This window comes from Chlamydotis macqueenii, chromosome 5 (assembly GCF_036417535.1).
Source record: "Chlamydotis macqueenii isolate bChlMac1 chromosome 5, bChlMac1.mat, whole genome shotgun sequence".
In the NCBI taxonomy this organism is placed as follows: Eukaryota; Metazoa; Chordata; class Aves; order Otidiformes; family Otididae; genus Chlamydotis; species Chlamydotis macqueenii.
The window spans coordinates 10970243-10991577 of NC_141560.1; the positions used below are offsets into that span (position 1 = coordinate 10970243).

At 41.1% G+C, this 21335-nt stretch overlaps 1 protein-coding gene across 2 annotated transcripts in view; it reads right to left on the reverse strand.

Annotated features, from left to right (window-relative positions):
* The window catches only part of KIF26A (kinesin family member 26A), a 102464-nt gene that overhangs the window by 36412 nt on the left and 44717 nt on the right, over positions 1-21335 (reverse strand). For both annotated transcript variants that reach the window (XM_086749578.1, XM_086749577.1), the window contains one exon: positions 14306-14472. In XM_086749578.1, coding sequence (XP_086605704.1) covers positions 14306-14472 — 167 coding nt within the window. The remainder of the gene's footprint in view (positions 1-14305; positions 14473-21335) is intronic.

A 21335-nucleotide genomic window follows, 5' to 3' on the forward strand; every position in this document is an offset into this window, starting at 1 on the left:
ACCAGATCACTTTCTGCAGGAGCCTAATTAGGTGCCATGCCTCTTTTCTGATTTGCTTCTTTTTCTCAAATTTAATCTTGAACAGGAGGCACTCACATTCATCTTCAGCACCACAGTGGGCTGTCTGACCTTCTCCAATATCAACTTCTGTTTCCTCACAGGGAAAATTATAACCTGCAGGGAATACTCTGCAAAACTTAAGTGTTATAGTCATTTGTATTGCTGGGCATTTTCCAAGCACTTTGTCACAGCTTTGACACAGATGTACATGTTCCACCTACCTTCATTTTCCCCATTCAACCTCCGCCAAGCACCCTTCTACAAAACATTCTTGCAAGGGAAACTAAGCTCCACATTCTTATGCTTCTTCTCCAATTAAAGCATGAAACACATCCATGTGTATTATTTTTACCTCTGGCTGTGAGATCTACTGTCTGCATTTTGCTTAAGTCTTCCCATCTTTAAGAGAAGATGTCTTTTAAGATGCTCTAGAGAGTTCTTTTCTCATAGCTAAGTGTCACAGTAGAAAATAAAGCTAATATATGGCACATGCAGGGGCACTCAAATAGCAAATGACAAGGGACAGTCTCTAACCTGCTCTTTCCACCACACAATTTACAGATTACTAGGTTTTCTGCCATGCATGGATGAGATCAGTGAGGAAAAGCACAGCCAGATCAATGACATAATGCTCAGCACCTAGGGAATAAGACACTGCAAAAAGAGCAGCTAAAAAGCCTGCCTATTAAAAGAACCATACCATTTTTTATTTTAAATTCTGCCTGTGTGGTTAACACGACATTTCAGATATTCTGATGTACTGCAAGCTGCTTCTAGCTTACACTCACTGCACACATTCTGCACATTATAGCTGTGAAAGTAAACAGCACAATTTAAATCCCTAAAGAACAGTGTTCCTTCTGGGCATAATTTCTCCATGAAAAAGAAAAGTAGATTTGAAACTTTTATAACTATGCACAATTATAAAATTTTTGCTTAACACTTTGTGGAATTTATTAAGCTTCAGAAATAAGAGTGATGTGAAATATACCCTGGGACACATACTAGAAACGGGCCAACTGAGAAAGATACAGAGGATTTAACTGACACAGTGGGTTTACGGACAAACTGCCACAAGTCAGAAGTAGAACTGGGAGCCCTGCTTCCCATTATTAACCTCCACTGACAAAAGTAATAAAAGAAAACTTCTGCACGTTCATTTCAGCATGACTCATTACATATTAACAGTGTTAGTGCTATTAGCCAGCCTTATCTTTCAGAGATCGCTGCCATTATTCATACTGTGAGAATGCTTGAGGGCTTCACTGAGAGAGTCAAGGCCAAAGAAGTGTACAGTCCAAGCCTTAAATATCCTGAACTTTGGCGTTTACACAAGATTACACTTACTCAAGAGTTTTGGTTTGAGCTTGACAGCCATCACAGGAGCAATTTTTATCCTCATTCTGAACTGCAAAGCTTGCAAAATTCTGGATGCAGGTTTATGCTGGGCATCAGTCTACTCTTCCAAACTTTCCCAGTTCCCAGCCCAACAAGGCATCACTTCACCACACAGCCAATATTCCAAGTCTTTCCCACTGCAAACCAGCTCCAGAGGAAGCAGTGGGAAAATCGCAGTCTGTCATTGTATCTGCAGTTCCAGTTATTGTTTCCTTAATTACTTGTCAATGCAGACAACAAATAAACGGATGTCCTACAATACAGCCTCCAGCACTCTGTCCCGAGCCTTCCGCAACTCACAGAATAAACTTGGTTGGCATTATTACTTTTATTATCCCTATTACTGTTTGATTTGTGATTCTAAAATTAGAAAGGTAGCACAATGAAACAGTGCAGTTGCTACCCAAAACCCCAAGCAAACTTAAAAATAAACAAGGTATCTGTTTCCACTAACACATTTGATTTGGAACATAAACTCTGGCTCAGAAAGAGCCATTTTTAAACAGAAAACTGGGAATGTCTAAATCTATTATGAAGATTTGGAAAGGACAGGCACTATTTGTATTCCTACAGTAAATTTTGTCTGAAGAGTCACTTATAAAGTATACCTTAAATTTTGAGGTTATGGTTCTTCCCCTAGACCAAGCTTACTAGGTTACTGTGATGTGTATATAGCTTCAGGAGGATATACTGGCTTTTCTCACGTTAGTACCATTACACAAGTACAGCACGAAACCTTTGTTTGCTTAGCTGTCCCAGCAATGCTGCTGAGAAGCGCTGCCAGGAAGAACAAACAATTAATGTTCCTTATTTCAGTGGTTCAACTTCCTCAATAAATAATTAGTTCATGTGGATCACAATGCACAGCCTCAAACAATGGCATTTTTATAATGAGTGATGGCAATAAAGTTTCAATAGAGAACCATTATTCTGAAACATTCCAAAATGTCAAACCACATCTAATGTTGTGGGGATATCACCAAGCCAACATTATGAGAAAAAGTATCTCCAATATGAGATTAAATTCATGTCTTGCCACTTGCACACAGCATAATCTTGCAATTGAGGCTTGAATTTCAGCCTCTCACTTTGAGTGACCGCTTAATTTTCTCTTACTATCTCTTATTAAAATCAGCAAGGCAGAAATAAAAATCAGCTATGTTGACATACTAGGAACATCATCTGCTCACAGCAGATCAGAGAAGATGGGTCCAGAAGGGATTTTAAGAGGTTATCTACATTTTCCCAATGCTCCGTGGTAGGATGAACTTTACTTAATACACTGCCAATATATATTTGTCCAAATTGCTATTAGAAACCTCCAGTGACTGCAAGTCTACAGCCTCTTAAGGGAATCAATTCCAGTTTTTAACTATTCTTACTGTTAGAAAATCCACATCTCATGTCTCTCGTAAGTCTGCCTTGCTGGAATTTATGTTCCTTATTTTTCCCCACCTCCTCAGTAGACATGCAGAGGATCTTACTCCCTTCTGCTGCAGTAGCTGTTATCTGTATGAAGATCACTACCACACCTCAGTCTCCTCTTTCACAAATGAAAAAGTTCTGATTCTTCCAACCTTTCCTCACAGGTCAAGTTTCCTTGATTTCTGACCATTCTTGTTGCTCTCCCTCTACTCTATTCAGATCTTCATAAAATACAGAATTCAGGCTTAATGCATTGGTGAGCAATAGTGGACACTCACCCAAATTCAAGCACCACACAGAAAGACCAGTCAAAGCCATTTGGGATAAACTCAGATAGAGCTCTGGAATATGACAAGTTAAAACAAACCCGCAGGCTACCGCTGGCATCAGAAGAGCTTCCTCATGCTGTACAGACCCAAGAGCTGATCCCTCCTCTCAGCTATACATTATTATTCAAACAGAAGCAATCAAACAAGCCTATTTTCGAGCATTCAAGCTATCTGCACACAGGAATCCAAGGAGGAATTTTCACAGCTCTTCTCTGTAATTTTTCCCCAGGTTTAAGAAACACCAAAGAGCAGATCTTCACAAGCACTGACTTACACTCCAATCATTTTTTCCACTCTCCCAAACCAGTGGTTTCTGAGGCTGCTGCTACAAAATTGTCACGAGTGATGTCAGCTCCATATTCTCCTCAGCCTGCAGATTTAAGACACTTTTCTGACCAAAGAACATTGCTTCAGCAGCCAGGACCAGGGTTCAGGAACTGACTTTTTTACATATACATATATTTTATATATATCAGAATAGCAGCTAGTCACCGCAGCCTGCCACATACCATTTCCAGCTCTGTTCAGTAATGATGTTAAACAAAGAGTAGATTAACATATTGCTGTACTTCCATAGTTGCTGTTTACAACTGTACCATATGACAAACTGCTGAAAACCTGTGTAGGTTAATCTTTATGTAAGCAAGACTGTCAACACCTAGTATAGAAATATGTCAGTTCGCGGGCTGTGCGCTGCACAGCTATGTATTGAAAATACAGCTACCTGAATGCCAGCAATATTTCTTCGCTCTGTTTCACGAACTAACTGAGCTAAAGCAGGCAGAACTACATCAATCTAAGCACACTCCTTAGGCAAAAAGTTGGATGTATTTGCCAGCAAGATATAGACTCATGAAACAGTCAGATTGAGGAAAATAAAAATTCTAGTCTCATTTGTATTCTATCAAGAAAAAGCAATAAAGACATTTTTAAAAATACAAAGTAATGAAACAGAAACAATGGTGCTAACTGGCCCTTCATTATTGAAGTATTTACTTAAATAGATCACCTAAAATTTTGCCCTGCAATATCAGCTGTCAGTATACAGGAAGAAGCCAGTATCAAAATTACTTACCAGGCAATACATTATTTTTGTTACAAAGGATATTACACTCCACACCATTCATCAAAAACAATCTGGTATGAGAAGCAAAAGCATTCTGCTCATTCAGGCTTCTCAAGGAAAGAAACAGGCACATTTGCAAGCGGAATGGATGAGAGAGAAAATGCAGGACATGGCTAACAAGGGGTTCATCTGAAATACTAGATTCAGGTAAATATCAGACAGGGAAGAGAGGGACAGAACGAGGGAGAAATTAATTATTTTCACATTCCTGATCACATGTAGCAGTTCGAATACAAGTTAGCATCTGTGACTGTAAAGCCTCCCTTACCACAGAAGCTCTGGGGTGGGTTATGTTTTCAGGTTACCTTCCTTTGGCCCAGCACACCATCCCCGCAGACACACCTTTCTCACCATCTCCAGCTCCCTCAGTTCCACATTTTAGTGCACATCTAAAAAAATCCATAGAGGATCCATTCCCACTCCAGCTGGGTTTTATTTCAGATGCTCAGTCAAAAGCTTGACACCTATACTGCCAAGCAAATAACTTCTCAAGGGGGCATTTACTTATTCCTACTGTTAGCGAGTTAAATGGTCACTGACAGCATTAAATGATGCAGTGGAAATCGCCCAAGTACAGAAGTCGTATGCCCACACAATGAGTATTTTTAAACTGCAGAGGGGCACATGGGCTTCTTAAAGCCCAGAGTTCCCGTGATTTAACTGACATCAGTTCTGAAATGATACTTCTCAGAGGTATAATAGGCTGAAACTGCAGCACCATTTAAAATAGCACTTAGCAGGAAAGTGTGAGATGCACATTCTTCCATCACTGCAGACAGAGGGAGTTGACTATTTCTGACACAAAGATGATAACTTCAAATTTCAGCAGAAATAAGCAACTCCTGAAGACCTGCTCAAGACACATTATCAAAGAACATTATGAAGCTTGCCCTGTACTCCAACTAGCTTCACTAATAACTTTCATATTAGATTCATTTTATGCTGATTAACTTCCACTGAGTCATTTCCTCCCAGTAAAAACTCCATCAGGCAGTGCTTCTTAATAAATGAGCTCCACCACTGAAGACACGAAAAGCCCAACAAAGCGGAAAGCAACCCAAGAGCGTCACTCTGTGATGACTGGCAAAGCAGCACTAACTGTTCTGGCTAAGCTCTTGGAAAGGTTCTGCCAAAAGAAACATCTTCTTTCCTCCAGCAGGAAAGATGAGGGAAGTTTTAGAAAGCCAAAATTCACTGCTATTTCACAGAGAATTTAAAAGTACCTTCAGAGTAATCCTGCAGCTGATCAAGCACTGCAGCTACAGTGCTGGTGCATTATTTTGGCTTGACATTTAATTTTTGTTATAAATGATAATGAGATGCCTTATTTTGCCATGAGCACGAGAAAGCAAAGCAGTCTAGCTCAGAATAGAGACAGCATCACCTGAAAGTCCATCAGCCCTGCAAACCACATCCTGCACACAGTAAACTGAGCATTAGAGTGACTGCAAGTCAGCTATGAGAACTAAATATTCAATTAACTATCAGTCTGATTTTACCATTTCGCCTGCTAAGTCTGCCTGTCTTAACAAAGTACTAAAATAGTTAAATATGTTATTGGAAGAGTCTTAAAGTCACTAATAAAGTTGCAAAACAGGTGCAAATTGTCAAATTACATCCCCACAGGAAAGTCACCATTATCATTTTACCTACGGAATGCTCCATTCCCACTACAGCAAAACCACCAGCGCAGCTGCCGCGGCTGCCGAGCTGAGGAGCCCCAAATAACGGGGTCAGAGCAAGCACTGGTGTTCAGGAGTCCAGGAACCAAAAAAGTAGGCAGACTGGGAGGGCTGGGGCTGGGGGGAGGTGGGAGAAGTGCTCCTCTTGACAAGCTAGGAAGGGCAGAAAGAAGGGAAGAAGCCCAAGCCCTCTGCTGAACTACAACTCTGTGTCTCATCTCTGTTTGCCCCCTCGGTCTCACAGCCTTCACAGCTGAGCTCTTCATGGCAGGGAGCCTGGCTTACCCTGTGCTGATAAAGCACTCCGTAAATGTACGATGCAGTACTAGCAATGATAGCAGTAATGATGTTCTGCTCTTAAACACGCTGTCCTGAGAGTCATTTCTGACTCCACAAAGCCTGCTAAACTCAGACTTATCTTCTGATTTATCCTCCTTACGGGCTAATGCGAAATGGGATACACCTAAAGCATACACTGTTCTGTTTGTCCTTAATTATAGGCAGTATTATGCTGCCACAGCAACTAGGAAAGCTCAAGCTGCCCTAAGATGATACAAGATCCTGCACAATGCTGCACACCCTGCCCTGTCTCCTGTCCACACGTAGCACCGTACTATGCGCCCGTCGTGTTTACTCTCCGGGACAGTTAGCAACCACATTCCATCAGCCACGGCATGGCACCGGCAAGACAAGGCAAGCCCTTCAGTGGTACCCGCTCCATCTCCATTTGCACATCTGCATGGGGGCTTTCTTGCCCTCCCCAGCTCCATGCAGAGAGGAAAAGGGGACCGGAAAGGCATCCCCCTCTCCATCACCATGCAGTGGGGAGGATGTTGCAGGAACCAGGGCTGCTCCAGCCCACTAGTTTCAGAGGAAGGATTCATTAAGAGGAAAAGGCTTATTATATATCTGGCTCCCCCTGAAACAGCTGGATGCTCCACTTCATCTGCACATCTGTAGGTCTTCCCCAAGCCACAGATTGCTTAGCCACCCTTCCTGACCAGCTTCCAATGGTGACCAAACAGTAGCAAGAGAAAGTGGGGGATTGCAGGCCATTTAACAAAGAAGGGTTGGTGCACCAAGTGGCTGTTGAGCTGCATTAATGCCAGCAAGCCATCACATCCCTGAAGAGTCCCGCAGCTCCTGTGATACTGCTACAACACTGCAAAGTATGGACAAACTACGTGTGGGTTTTGGATATATCTGCCAGCAAGGCAGTCTTAATTGGGAAGAGCTGGTACACCACTTTCCTAGGTAATTAATTCAAATTTAATTTTCTCACATCACCTCAACACAAGATCTCTTGGGCGTGGGTTATGCTTAATGAGGAAGCATTAACAAGTGACTCCACTTCTTCCCTTGACCCGTCATTCCCCAAGAATTTATTACGGTTACCTGTAGCTATAGCAAGCCCTTCTACTTCAACCTCACAGAGTAGCTTAACTACCACAGGTCAGCACAAAAATGTCTAACTCAGGATCCAATGAGTCACACATTTTCTTCACCTTTCAGTGAACTACTACTTATTCATAACCCAGTTATCCACTTTATCTGTCAAAGAGATTTAAATTGTGCCAGCTCTGCACAAAGCCAGGATACCAGTGCATCCCAGCAGGGTACCAGGCAAAAGTCTACAGCTATTAAATACAGGGAACTGATGAACTACATTATGAGCTTAGGAGAAATACAATTCTTGCTTTTAACAGGACAGAGAATGACAGGCTGAAGTGATTTAGCTAGAAACATCTTAAACATGGCAACTTAAAAAAAAAAAAAGTGTCTTTTTTTTTGTGCTTTTTTCCCCTGCATTAAACTCTGAAAGTACTGACAGTCATGGAATAATCAGGTTTAACAGGTTAGCAGTAATATATGCCTCAAGTGTTCCTAATACATCATAATCTTCTTTCACAGAATTTGCATCACTGTCAAATCGAACTACTCATTTTCAGTTGATGCTTTTAACATGTTTCTATGGTTACTTTCCAAGGTCGCATCACAGAAGCCTGAACAGCAGCTCAGAAAGACAAAAGGCATTTTGCATCCTTCATCATATTAAATAATTTATGAAAGTTAAGGCATTCTCATGGAAAAAAAAATAAAATAAAAGAACAGGTTCTGAGGTTATTTTCTCAGCAACAGTTTGAAGCACAGTAAAATCAATATCACTACAAAAGCCTTCAAGAACTAGACTATTTGACTAGTGTTCCATATGGTACAAAATGCTAAGGAACACATTCTAAGTTTAGATCTATATGCACAAGCCTACATGAACTGCATGAATGGACCTTAAAGCAGAAAACGTAGACATCTAATTTTCTGCTGTCAGCTTCATCTTTTAAATCAGGCACTAGGCATTATTTCAGAAAGTATTCTACGTTTTAAAAATGCAAAAATAAAACTGAAAAAAAAAGAAGTAAAAATGGTAATGACAGCCTTTATTATTTCCATCATTTTTCATTCAAAGCCACACAGATTTCATCTGTCCCTGAAATGTTACAAATTTTGACTAGTGTAATGAAAGCTTGTACACAAAACATCTGAATTCTCTGCCTACCGCTACACTAGATCAGAGTTTATTGGAACTAATTGAAGTGTCTGAGGCTTGGAACAAAAACACATTAGTCATTTAGTGGTTGTGCTAATATTGCTATGCCTTTCCTGCAGTTTCATTAGATACAGACTGCTTCAATACCCTAATCATATGCTCAGTCACAGCACAATCAGTACACAGAGTACTGACAAGCTGTCCCACCATGCCTAAAGCTGATAAGGTGTCTGCTCTATGAGTAACCTCAATTATTGACTATATTTTATGGTCAATCTAATGACCAAATGCTTATCAGTGAACCATCAGGTGCCTGTAATAGGATAGTGACCCTTAGTTTATATGTACCATTACTGCTCATTAGTGAATAATTAGATTCTGTAATCCACAACTCACAGGCATTAAAATATGATGGAACATCCTGGATCTAGAAAAAGACAACTATGCTTATTTTAACTCTTAAGATGTTCAATTACATTACTCTGAGGTTGTACGTTATATCTTGTTAAGAAAAGCTGCTTATAAAGAGCATATCATGTGTAATGTTTTATATCACGTCTAAATTGACACAGCTTTCCCAAACATGCAGGAATATGTCAAGAGTGGAAAGATAATGGGTGTGATTCACCACTGTAATTCTTCAGATTTATGAACTTAAATGGTTTTAACCTAGCAAAGCCCAGCAACACTGCAAATAATTTAGAAACCTGAAAACTAGTGAGTGGAAGACTAATTCCTCAAACAAAAGCAGGCAGATGCAAGGGTAAGTAGCTGCCCTGCTTCACAGTCCCACAGCACCAAGTGCAACCCTGTAACCAAACCAGTTTGAAAAGAGGTGAAAATAACCCAACATCAAGCAAGACTGAAATTTAAGAAGGAGTACTTAATACAGTTTGTCTTCTGCTCAACATTGCTCAGGGTTGCTTGCTTTTATATCTATTTTCTTATGAATAGCTTTGATTCCTCCTAGCTGCCCTGTCACTGCTCACAACTTCCTTCCAGCTCACCCTCGTGCACTGAGGCCAAACACCTCTGCCATCACCAAAACACCGTACCCCCGCCCAGTGTTGTCACCATTGTCACCAGCCACCAACAGGCGGAAATGGTACGTCAATGGTGATGACTTCGATTTCTCAGGGGCCTTGATTCTCCTCCCAAGGGAGTGGTATTTTCTTTTCTGGCAGATAGCCCATTAACCTCTTCCCAAGGGCATGCTCATTCTCCTCCTCGTTGCCCTTCTCCTGCTTGTCACAGAAACACCATTTCCACTCTTCCCCACACATCCACGTAACAAAAAACCCAACAGCTTATTTCAGCTTTATACCAAAATATGCCAGTATTTGCCTAGTTGCAAGCATAGCCCACAGAAGGTTCCTGCAACTATCTCACATATTTTCACTTAGTAATATAAAGTTTGTTTTGGTTTCTTATACAAAAAAAAAAAAAAAAAAAAAAAAAAAAACCTGGAAACAGGTATAAAGTGTGGAGCACTAAGCAAGGCATGGCTCATGCCACACCAAGGAACAAAGCCCAGTTGCATTCTTCTTAAATCTGAAGAATGCAAGATCAAACTTCTCCTCCTTCATCGTAAGGGTAAACTGGGAGCCTCTTCACAGCCATCCATGCCCATGAGTTGTGGTTTTTCCTCTGGGTTTCTTATTCTGTCAGCGTCCTCCCAAGCAGCTGCATTTTCTGTTAAATCCTCTGGTCCTTTGGCAACGTGACCATTGAGTAATGTCTAGCAATTTGCTTGTGTGACACAGTCACATGTTAATCAAAGCTTTCCTCCTTCTATGACAGATCAGAGTGAGGGAAAAAGCTTAAAACTGATTTAATTTCTTAATACGCTTCTGTCTGCTGGCTCTAATATTTGGCTTTGATTTTGAATACTTAACACTTCCATGCTAGACACTCTGCATTTCTAGGTAATGAATAAAATGTCTTTTTTTTTTTTTCAAAAGCAAAACATAATTAAGTTTGAAGAAATTAAATATGACATTCAAATGAGAAAGAGCTTTGGATGAATATGTAGACTTAGGCTGCACATATGCTTAAGAAAATCAATGCATTTACTGCAAAGACTATCTTAAAGATACTCATTTTAACCATGGGTACCTCTTATCACCAAGTAAACATTTTGCGGCATGTCTTAGTTATTATTTTCCAGGTGAGGACATGAACTCGCTGTACAGTCTTTTGAGTTCGTGACCTTACAAACACAAAGCTATGATTCCCACTGAGGAACGAACTGGAGCAAAAAACAAACCAACCAAAAAAAAACCTGCACAGACCTCCTCCCTTCCCAGGCACAAGGCAGTCCACAAGCAAGAGTCAGAGCGTGTTATTCCACTCAAGAGAGACTCTAGTATTAATGTGAAAAAAAAAACATTTATTTGCTGCCAGGAAACCACGCCACGGCCCAAAAGCTAATTGTGCTAGGACCTGCACAAACACTGTTAATGCTGTCTCATGAAGAACAAGACTGGAATCTTCTGATCTAGTCAGAAGTCACTTCTTCCCCTGATCTAGTCGGGGATGTCCCTGCTCCTTCCAGGGGGGCTGGACTAGATGACCTTTTAAGGTCCCTTCCAACCCTAACCATTCCATGATTCTATGATTCTACTCATGTGAAAAAAAAAATCTGTATCTAGTGTTGTTCCTGCTAAGGAAATCACAGGTGCAGTTTCCGCAAGCACCCTATAAATGCTTTGTCTTCCAGAGTAACTAACCCTGCACCCGAGTACACTGAATGTTAACATACACGCATATTTTTGCCTAGCTACTTTATTTCTATGACAAAACAGCCCTTTTCCCAAGCTAAAGTCCCAATCACAGCTCCTTTTACAAAAGGGTCTTGTAAAAAGATGGAGGTACTCAGTAGATTGGGTCAAAGAGAGGGCAATGACTTGAAAAAAAAAAAATGTGTGTGTGTGTGTGATTATCAGTATATTAATTGCATTTATTCCAGTAGAGAACAAGGAACAAAATGTGCCAGGCTCTGCATAACGCGAGTAACACACTGGCCCTGCTAGGAAGTTCAGAATTTAAGTGGCTGAGGAGAGAAGCATAGCAAGGAAAGAATCAGCAAATACCATGAATAGGGACCACAGTGTAACACTAATGCCATGACTCCTCTTTCATCTCTAGGTGCTTGCTGAGAGAGGATTAGCTGAACAGAGAGATGAAGGACAGAGAAGTGGATGCTGCTGCAAAGGATTCAAGGCAGGGATGACCTTCTTCACCAAGAGGCTCAAGGCTGGATGGTGCAAAGCGAAGAGAAGACAAGATTGGAAAGGCTGGAGAAAAAAAAAGCCTGATATCCCACCAGTACTGAACAAAACTCATCAAAACTGTTGATATCCCAATACTTGGGGTCCCCGGATATGCTACTTCCAGCCCAGCTTCTGCCAGCATCTGTGTCTCATTCATCCTTGAAGATTTCCTCCTCTTCCTCTCCCATGCTGCTGAGGACAGGAGGCAAACTCAGCATTGAAACCTCTCCTCTCAGGAGAAGACAGAAAAGAAGAAGGAGCAGTGAGAGAGGAAGCCTCTGCTGAGGTTAATGCCAATGGTGATGGAGCAGCCTGGCCAGGACTATGCAACGCAACCCACCTGAGGACCTGCCCAACATATTTATCACTGCCAGGGATCAATAACGGATCTCTCTCCCCCAGCCTCTGTGAGATTCTCTGTGTTTCAATTTGTGGTTTTAATCACATTCATAACTGAACTTGTTTCTTGAATGCTTGCTTTTAGGGAACCTGAGATTCTTAAGCTCTGGAATACTGAGAAATGAATACTGAAATACATGAATCAGCAGTGTGATGAAAGATGATGAAAATGCTACAAAACTAATACAGGTAACTGATAACTGTTAAAGGAAAAATTAATTTCTCACTTATGTCTACCTCTCCAACAACAACCACAAAAAAAAAAAAAAAAGAGACAGAAGTGCTTTGTGGGAAAAAAAAAAAAAAAAATCAACCAGCCCTGTTCTTTGGTTAAAAAATTGAAGAGAATCCATTTTAAACAGAGGAAAAATGGCTAGGGAAATGAGCAATGTACTAATGGGTTTTAAAATGTTTTAGCTAGCACACAGCTCCTAAAGCTGTAAAACTCTGATTCACTCAAGGCAAAGACAGATGCATGAGAAGCAACTGCGGCTTGATCCAACATACAATGATGTCATTTGCAGTCTTGCTGATGACATCAAGAATCTTTGAGCAAAGTCAATGACATTATTAAGGATCTGTTCCTTTACAATAAAACCAGAACTAAGTTTTGCTGACAGAAGCATCACTGGGAGAAAAGATTTCAGGTCTTATTTCAAATTATTAGGCACTGATTTCTGTCTCTTAGCTCCAAGGAAGGTATTTTATTTTTCTGGATTCCCCAGTGAAAGTTACAGTCTTTACATTTGCTTATGACATACAGATCCACACTGAAATAAATCCAAAGTAAATTAATCTAAATCACACTGTTCATACCCAAAATCTGAAATACAGTAGTAAAAGCTGTGCTGCTGTCCAGTCAAGGCACTTTGGAGAGGATTCATCTGTCCTTATTTAGGTAACTAAACAAGAAAAGAGATGTCTGAGCTTTTCCTCTTACCTCTCCTCTCCATTTCCACCTATTTCAGACACCTATCTTAAAATGAAACAACTCATCCTCTATAGGCAACCATTTATCTGCGTTGACTTCAAACCTGCAGCACTTAGCACCGAGACAAAGCACTAATTTACACACACCACTCTTGGGACAGTCATTTCACAAGCTCTTGTGTACAGACAGACTGTGATATGTAGGCATATAATGCTTAAGACTCACTGTACTATGTTCTTCTAAAAAACAGCACTTGGGAAATTGAGTTCCTTCTGAGGTCAGATTGTAACTTAGAGTAAACATCATTTTTTTAATGGTGCAAAACAGTTTAAAGACCAAGGAAAAGGAAACAACACAATTAGCATCATGATTACATGATAAGAATCCTCACTCTGTGCATAAATCTGACTTTAACGCCATTCACAGACATACGTTTTTCAATATTGTCTCAAAACATGTTCATTTCCGAATTAAAAAAGGAGTTTGGAATGCAAGTACAAAGCCCTGAATTTTGTTGTTTTAAATACCATCTGCTTGACAGCATACTGCATTTAATCAACATTGCTAATTACAACAAACATTTCACAAACAAAACTAACATATCATTTTCATGATAAAACCCAAGAAGGGGGGGAAGACTGTTCTAGGCTACTGTTAAAAAGAGAATGCCTTAAACTGTTTTAACTGTTGTCACCAACTATGGAAAAATCAGAAAAACTTTTATTTGCACACAAAGGCCATGCTACTGAATAAAAGTCTAACTTTTTCTTTATTTAGATCTGAGTGAAAAAACCTTGTTAGTCCAGCTTCTGCTTCAAGGAAACCTACAGAATACCAAACTTGCTAAAGGTGTAAATGTCTATTAATGACTAGACAAAGACCAACACATATTTTCTTGAGTTTTGGTCAACAGAGGTTCCTGCTCAGGTCTCCAGAGAGAGACATGGGGCATCACAATCACATCTCCGCTCCTCCGTGGCAGTGGGAAGCCACAGTCACAACCAGGTGATCAACTCCACTTCTCAGCAACCAGCACCACATGCTACACATTCTACCTATGGCAAGGAGACTCAACACCATTTCACAAACATTTGAAGACCCATGAGCAGTTAAAGAAACCAGAAAGGTGAAAAGCTACCTTATGAAGAACGAAGCTGCAGCTGAGGCACCTGCCGAAACCCCAGCTGGAGCAACCAGGCTCTGGGAGGCTGCCGGGCCACATGCTCCCGCGGGGTCGGAGTTGTTCTGCCCTGAGCTGATCTGAACATTGGAACCATCTCGGCCACTTTCTGGTGCTGTTTCTGCCTGCAAAAAAAAAAAGAAAACACATACATACAGGTTAATACACTTGTTGAATGGCCATGACAGGGTCACTTCATACCACATCTCATGCAGCAAATGCAAAGGTGAAGACAACAGTGGCTGAGGAATGATATAGCAGGACAAGAGCACCACAGTAGATCCTGCAACAGAGAAGGTAAAAACCACGACCTCAGGAGACAAGAAGAATAACACAGAGACCCTTTGTGATGGGTAATGCACAGTTAAATAGTTTGACAGGCATGAACAAATGGAAAACGATAAGCAGAACCCTTTTGTTTTACCATGTTATTTGGGAGCTGGCAGAACTGTTTATCTGGTTCAGTTACAACTGTCAGGAATCGTTTCTCAGTGGCACATCATCTGCAAGACCTATCTGTTAAAGAGGAACTAACCAGTCCCATTTGTAATATGTTTCCACATGAATAACCTCAAAAACTAAATTTTTAAAAAATTGATTTTTTAAAAACATACATACAGCCCTGCTTTTCAGCATGATCTATCTTAGCAGCAGAAGTACATGGCATTTTTGCCTCCAGCAAACCGTTCCAGTGGAAGAGCAGGAGTGACTGGAGATGCATCTTCTCCAGCACAATGTATCTGTGGTATCTGAAACAGAGTTTGGGCAGCAGGATGACTCTTTTGGGATTTTGCCAAAATATCAGACATCTGTATTGTGAAATCGTGTCATGTCAGTATCTTCACGCTTAGGCCACCAACTCTGTCAGAACCAAGTTCAGTTAAGTCCCATCAGTCAAATGCTCATTGACAGTGCTGGGAAGGCCTCCTTTTAGGAAGAACCTGCTCTATGTCTAGGAGTACTGAAGATTTAATTAAAGATGACACCACAATAAATATTTGTCAAAAGAGTTAATTGCTTCATGTATGATAATATATGATCTTTCTGTCATCTGAAATACTACTTTGACATTTTCAACTAATTAGCTAAAATAAATTTCAGAAAAGGAGACAGCCTTGTAATGAAGCACAAATGCAATTAAGTACTTCCTGGGATGCCACCAAATTTTAAATTTTGTGCTGCCATAGATCATGTTTTACAACTACAGATATGCAGACATGGTAATAGGGCCTTCCTAGTTACATACACACCCTCAATTTTCTCACACACTGACAACCCAAACAGAGTTTTTCTCATGAGAATTGAGGCAACCTTGTTATTAGGTATTAAGTAAAAGAAAACTGCCAACCAAGCAGTGCTCAACTGGTGCATGAAACACCGTCTGGAATTTCATCTGGATTCATTTCCACAGGTTGAGTGATGAATTTCCAGTTCCCAGTAATGTCAACAAGAAGAAAGTGCACCCAGCTCTTTTGAACGTGTGCTCTTTAAAGATTAATACTATTATCAGTACTATGGAGTGGCTGACTACTGCTTTACCATAGACTGCTACACAAAAAGTACTTTTCTGAGGCTGAGACACAGAACAATATTCACAGTTTAACTTAACCCTAGTGAAGCTACTCACGCTAGAAGCCTAACTGGAACCTTTGAATAACCCTCTGCAAAACCCTTCACTTTGCCACACAGAAGTCTCAGGAGACTTAGTGATGCAGGCAAAAAGGCAGTGACCAAGCTAGAGGTCAAGACAGGCACAAAAATGCTACGCCAGCAATATGAGCAAGTACTTAAGCATTAACAAATTGAAGCGACAAATGTGTGGTCTTGACCTATACCAGCCATGGAAAGTCTACGGCACAGGGAAAACAATGCAGACTGGAAAAGATGCAAATGTGACATATGAACTTCTGAGTTACATGAACTGATGCAAAGTGCTAATAATAAACAGAGTTAATTACAGACTTAGCAATTTACAGACCAAGAAATCTACACCAGAAACTATGAAGTCAGTCTGTAGGGGTCACAAATTGGCACACCGAGGGGCTGCCATGCACAGCGGCTGGTGTCATGATGGCCAGGAAGAGAAAGAAACCCTACCAGCAGCCACTGGCAGGCTACATTAGTGCTTCAGTACTCCTATATGTTCTGCCAGGAAGACAATCATATTACATGACTCTATTACATGTGCTGTTGACTCAGACTAAAAATTACAGCCAAGATGACTTCCCAAGACAATTTTTCCATTCACTTTCAACAGGGGCTATATTAGACAACAGGACTTTGAAATAAAAATCACATGTTTAAGTAAAATATTGAAAAAAAGAAGGCAGAAGCAGCATTGTTTTTCTAACCTATCATCCTTTAACTAGTGCATCATCTAAATGATGGCATAATCACAGAATCATAAAATCATTACTGTTGGAAAAGACCTCTAAGATCATTAAGTCCAACCATCAACGCAACACCAATGCCTGACCTCTCTTTCAGTAAAGAAATTTTTCCTAATATGCAATCTAAACTTCCCCTGACACAGCTTGAGGCCATATCCTCTTGTCCTATCACTAGTTACTTGGGGGAAGAGACCAACATCCACTTCACTACAACCTCCTTTCAGGTAGTTGTAGAGAGCAATGAGGTCTTCCCTCAGCCACCTTTTCTCCAAGCTAAACAACCCCAGTTCCCTCAGCCACTCCTCGTAAGACTTGTGCTCCAGACCCCTCACCAGCTTCGTTGCCCTTCTCTGGACACGCTCCAGCAACTCAACATCCTTCTTGTACTGAAGGGCCCAAAACTGAACACAGTATTTGAGCTGCGTCCTCACCGGTGCTGAGTACAGGGGCAAAATCACCTCCCTACTCCTGCTGGCCACACTGTTCCCGATACAAGCCAGCATGCTGTTGGCCTTCTTGGCCACTTTGGCACACTGCTGGCTCATGTTCAGCTGGCTATCTACCAACACCCCCAGGTCCCTTTTCACCGGGCAGCTTCCAGCCACTCTTCCCCAAGCCTGTAGCGTTGCATGGGGTTGTTATGACCCAAGAGCAGGACCCAGCACTTCACCTTGCTGATCCTCATACAATTGGCCTCAGCCTATCAATCCAGCCTGTCCAGATCCCTCTGTAGAACCTTCCTACCCTCAAGCAGATCAACAGTCCCACTCAACTTGCTGTCATCTGCAAACATACTGAGGTTGCACTCAATTCCCTCATCCAGATCATTGATAAAGATATTAAACAAGACTGACCCAAAACTGAGTCCTGGGGAACATTGCTTGTGCCCGGCTGCCAACTGGATTTAACTCCGTTCACCACAACTCTCTAACCTAAACTCTAATCGAAAGCTAAATATTATATCTGCAGAGTTAGCATGAAACTTCAGTGATTCTTACAGCAAAGTGTAACAGATTTGTAAGAACTGACTGGAATCTGTTAACAGATCAGTTCTTGTAAACTTCACACGTAACAAAAATATGAAGAATGTGTAACATACATTCCTTTTTCACCACTTTTTTATTTCTATGAGAACTTAGAAGCCTACATTTCTAAGAGATGAATGATTGCAGACATATCAGGTTTCTAACTTGAACTATCCAAATCTACCCTGGTATTTCAGATACCAGCTGGTTAATACACTTTCCAAACCAACGTATCTCAGATGGATGTCTGTAAATTGCCATTCCCATATCAGACACTTTTGAAAACATAAACCGTAATTTCTGGGTAAATTTGGAAGTTTTATTCTCAGTCTGTGCATGCATGAAAGGAGGATGAGAAGAAGCCAAGGAGGAGGCATTGATTCTTGTAAAGGGGGAAAAAGTGAAGTAAGACATGCAAGATAAAATATCAGAAGACAAGTGCAGAAGACAACCTGTATCTTTTTCATTAAGTCTCCAATTACCCAATTAGTATTATTAAACATAGAGGTAACAGCAGTTTTGCTGCATGGTAAGAAGCTGAAAAAGTGCAAAACAAGTTCTTCCAAGTTTAGGACTCATTTCAAGGACTGCTTGCACCATCCAAAGTGACAGCATTGTCCAGCACAACCGCATTCAGCTCCAACTGAGACAGCTACATCTCTCAGCTGATGAGGAGGGCTCAGGTATGAGGAGATTTGTCACCTTCAAGTCACTTTCCCTGAGGAAGAAAAACTAAGGACAATTAACAGAACCCTCCCAGGCACGCTGGTTTGTCACACCACAGTTTCAGCTTGTGTCCTTACAGCTGCTGAAGGGGTACAAATAAGATAAGGGGGCTTTGGCTTTAAACTAACTGCAGGAATTACTTCATGCATCTCCTTCATCTCAAGCTATGCTCTTCTGGGGATTGTGTGTGGAAAATTTAATTCTTTAGAGGAAAAGGAGCAACTCTGCATGGCTTTTTTAAGCACGCAAGTCTGCACAGGGAGAGGACTCCAGTCTGCAGCTGAGAAGGAACTGTGCTTCACCGTTTACTAAATTTTCATAAATCACTCATGATCAAATGCAGGAATCACAACCGTGTCACTATAAAATGTTACTGACTGCACTGAATATTTAAAGTATCATCCAGAGATTAATGTTTGTTTTAATTTTCTAAGAAAATGTTAGCCAAGCAAAAGCCATTAGCCCTCTGAAAATCAGCAAATACTCAAAGGAAAGATTTCCAAAACTGCACTATAGGACCCCTTCCCTCTTCTTGTTCTGAAGGCACATGAAAACTGGTACCAGTAAGAGCACAGCAAGGACAACACTTGAAAATGTCACACCAGGCATTGTGCTCATGCAGGAGTGACCCATGTCTTGGTGCTTCATATCAGTGCCTCCATCATGGACGGGAGGGTTTTGGTACCGGGCCCCAGTACGTGATCTGAGGACACAGGAGCAGAGCTAGACATGCTGCGTTTTGGCTGGCAGCATCCACACAGGCAGCTGAAGCTGGCATGGCCACAATGAGCCATGACAGCATGAGTTGTTCCCAGTTAAGATGGCCAAAGGCTGGGTGAGAGGGCAGGAAGAGACAGAGGCGACCTGACATCCTCAGGCTGTGGAGGTGTGCTGGACAGGGCAGGGGCATCCCCTGCTCCGTCCCCCATTCCCAGCACACAGGTTGCCTGCTTGTAACCAGACAGCAGGAAACATCTGCCCAGGTTTAAACAAGTCAGACTAGTCCAAAATTACACTGTAGAGTATTTGTCTATGATTAAATTTCCAGGTACAGAGTACACTGTCAGGCCATTACCACCTAAAGGACAATTACAACTCTAACAAGCTCTTCACAAGTTTGAAGTGCAAAGCCAAAAACTAAGCCATAATGTTTCCAATTTCCTGAATATTTTCATTCTCTCTCCAGAGATCCAAAAAAAAGCTAAGCTAAGTGCTGCCACTTTGTCTCTGAAATTTGTGCAAAATATGTGCCTGGTGATAGGCAAGAAAAACATGGAAATATAAAAATCTAAAGAAAAACAGATCAATTCCAGGATTGCACTGCAATGCTAAAAGAAAACCAGGAGGCTGGATAGAGCTGCAACGGAAAGTAATCAGATATGATGTCTAAATATAAGTATCAAGAACAGATTCACAGAAGAGGGAATGGAGAAAATTACAAAAGCATCAATGAGTCTGACACACATCTGTGTAATCAGAGTCAGAACTCAACACAATTTGTTTTATCTCAAAAAATTGGTCCCATAATGAAAGCATTCAGCAGGTCCTCAACAGTGAATTGCAGTGAAGCTCTAGCAAGATCAAGCCTGGGTCTGTATTGGTTTTTTGTTATTTTATTTCATTTTTAAGTTGTTTTTACTCCTTTCTGCCCAGCAGGCAGGCACACAGAATTTTGAGTATTTGCTTTAACTTACTATGTTGCCCTTTCAGACTGGGACGTCACAGACAATTAAATTGTAAAAACTGCTTGATCTAATGATTATGCAACATATTAAATCTACTGTTTGTGTATGACAAAACAGTAATTTTCCCCAAAAATGATTCATGCTAAGACTATTATGACCTACTGCCACTAACTGGAATAAATGTGACGTACATCTCTGTCTGGATACTGCTCACACCACAAACCTTTCCTTCCCATAAGCGTGGATAAGTCCTGCATACGTCTTCCATGTGAAATGTCTCCTCCTCAGACTGCCTAGCATTATGTAAAGTTACCTGTGCAGTATACGTCAGGTTGAAGTGAAACGTGTTCTGGATAAACTTTTGACAATGTTTCTGACGGGGCTCATTATAAAACAACTAGGGCATTTCGTAACTACAATACACTACTGCAGTCATTTTATAACCTGCAGCTGCAATGTGGTAACAAAAATGCCTCAACTTGTAGTTTCAGACTTTTATATGCATCTCGTGGTCAATGTGAATCAAATGCAGAGCATAATATCCCTTCCTCCAAAACAGGATTTCAGCTACAAGAGCTGCTAATGCCTGGTTTATCATTGATCTCTGAAGATGAGGCAGAAGGAGAAAAATCACAGAGAAGTAGAATTAAATAGAAACAGGAGGGCTCATCTTCTATCACAGACTGGAAAGTAATATAGAAGATCCAAAGACAAACTCAATGCCCTTGCTGTTTGGATTAATATCTGGATTATTAAGACAGGTTAAAGGTTTGGATCTTCACCACCAAAAATCACTAGCAGTTTGTGCTTCATGCACCTCATCCTTCCACTCCCCAGCACACACCCCCAGCTGCATCCAGAGCTGATGTCCTTGGCAAAACAAGGATGGAGAAGAGGCAGCTTGTTCTCCTCTCATTTTGGCCCAAGATCTCTCCTAAACCATGCTCCTTGGTTCCTGAGAAATTTATTAAGGTTTTGAGCAGGTCTTGGGCAGGCCTCCTTCATCTACAAAACACCAGCTCATTCCTTCAGCCTGCCCACGTTCCTAGGCTGGAAGGTCTCTGCAGCCAGGGCTCCGGTAGCACAGAGATGCCACCGGCCAGCAGTGGACTGATTGCTTCACATCTCAGCCACTCAGGACAGTGGTATCAAAAGAGGCAGC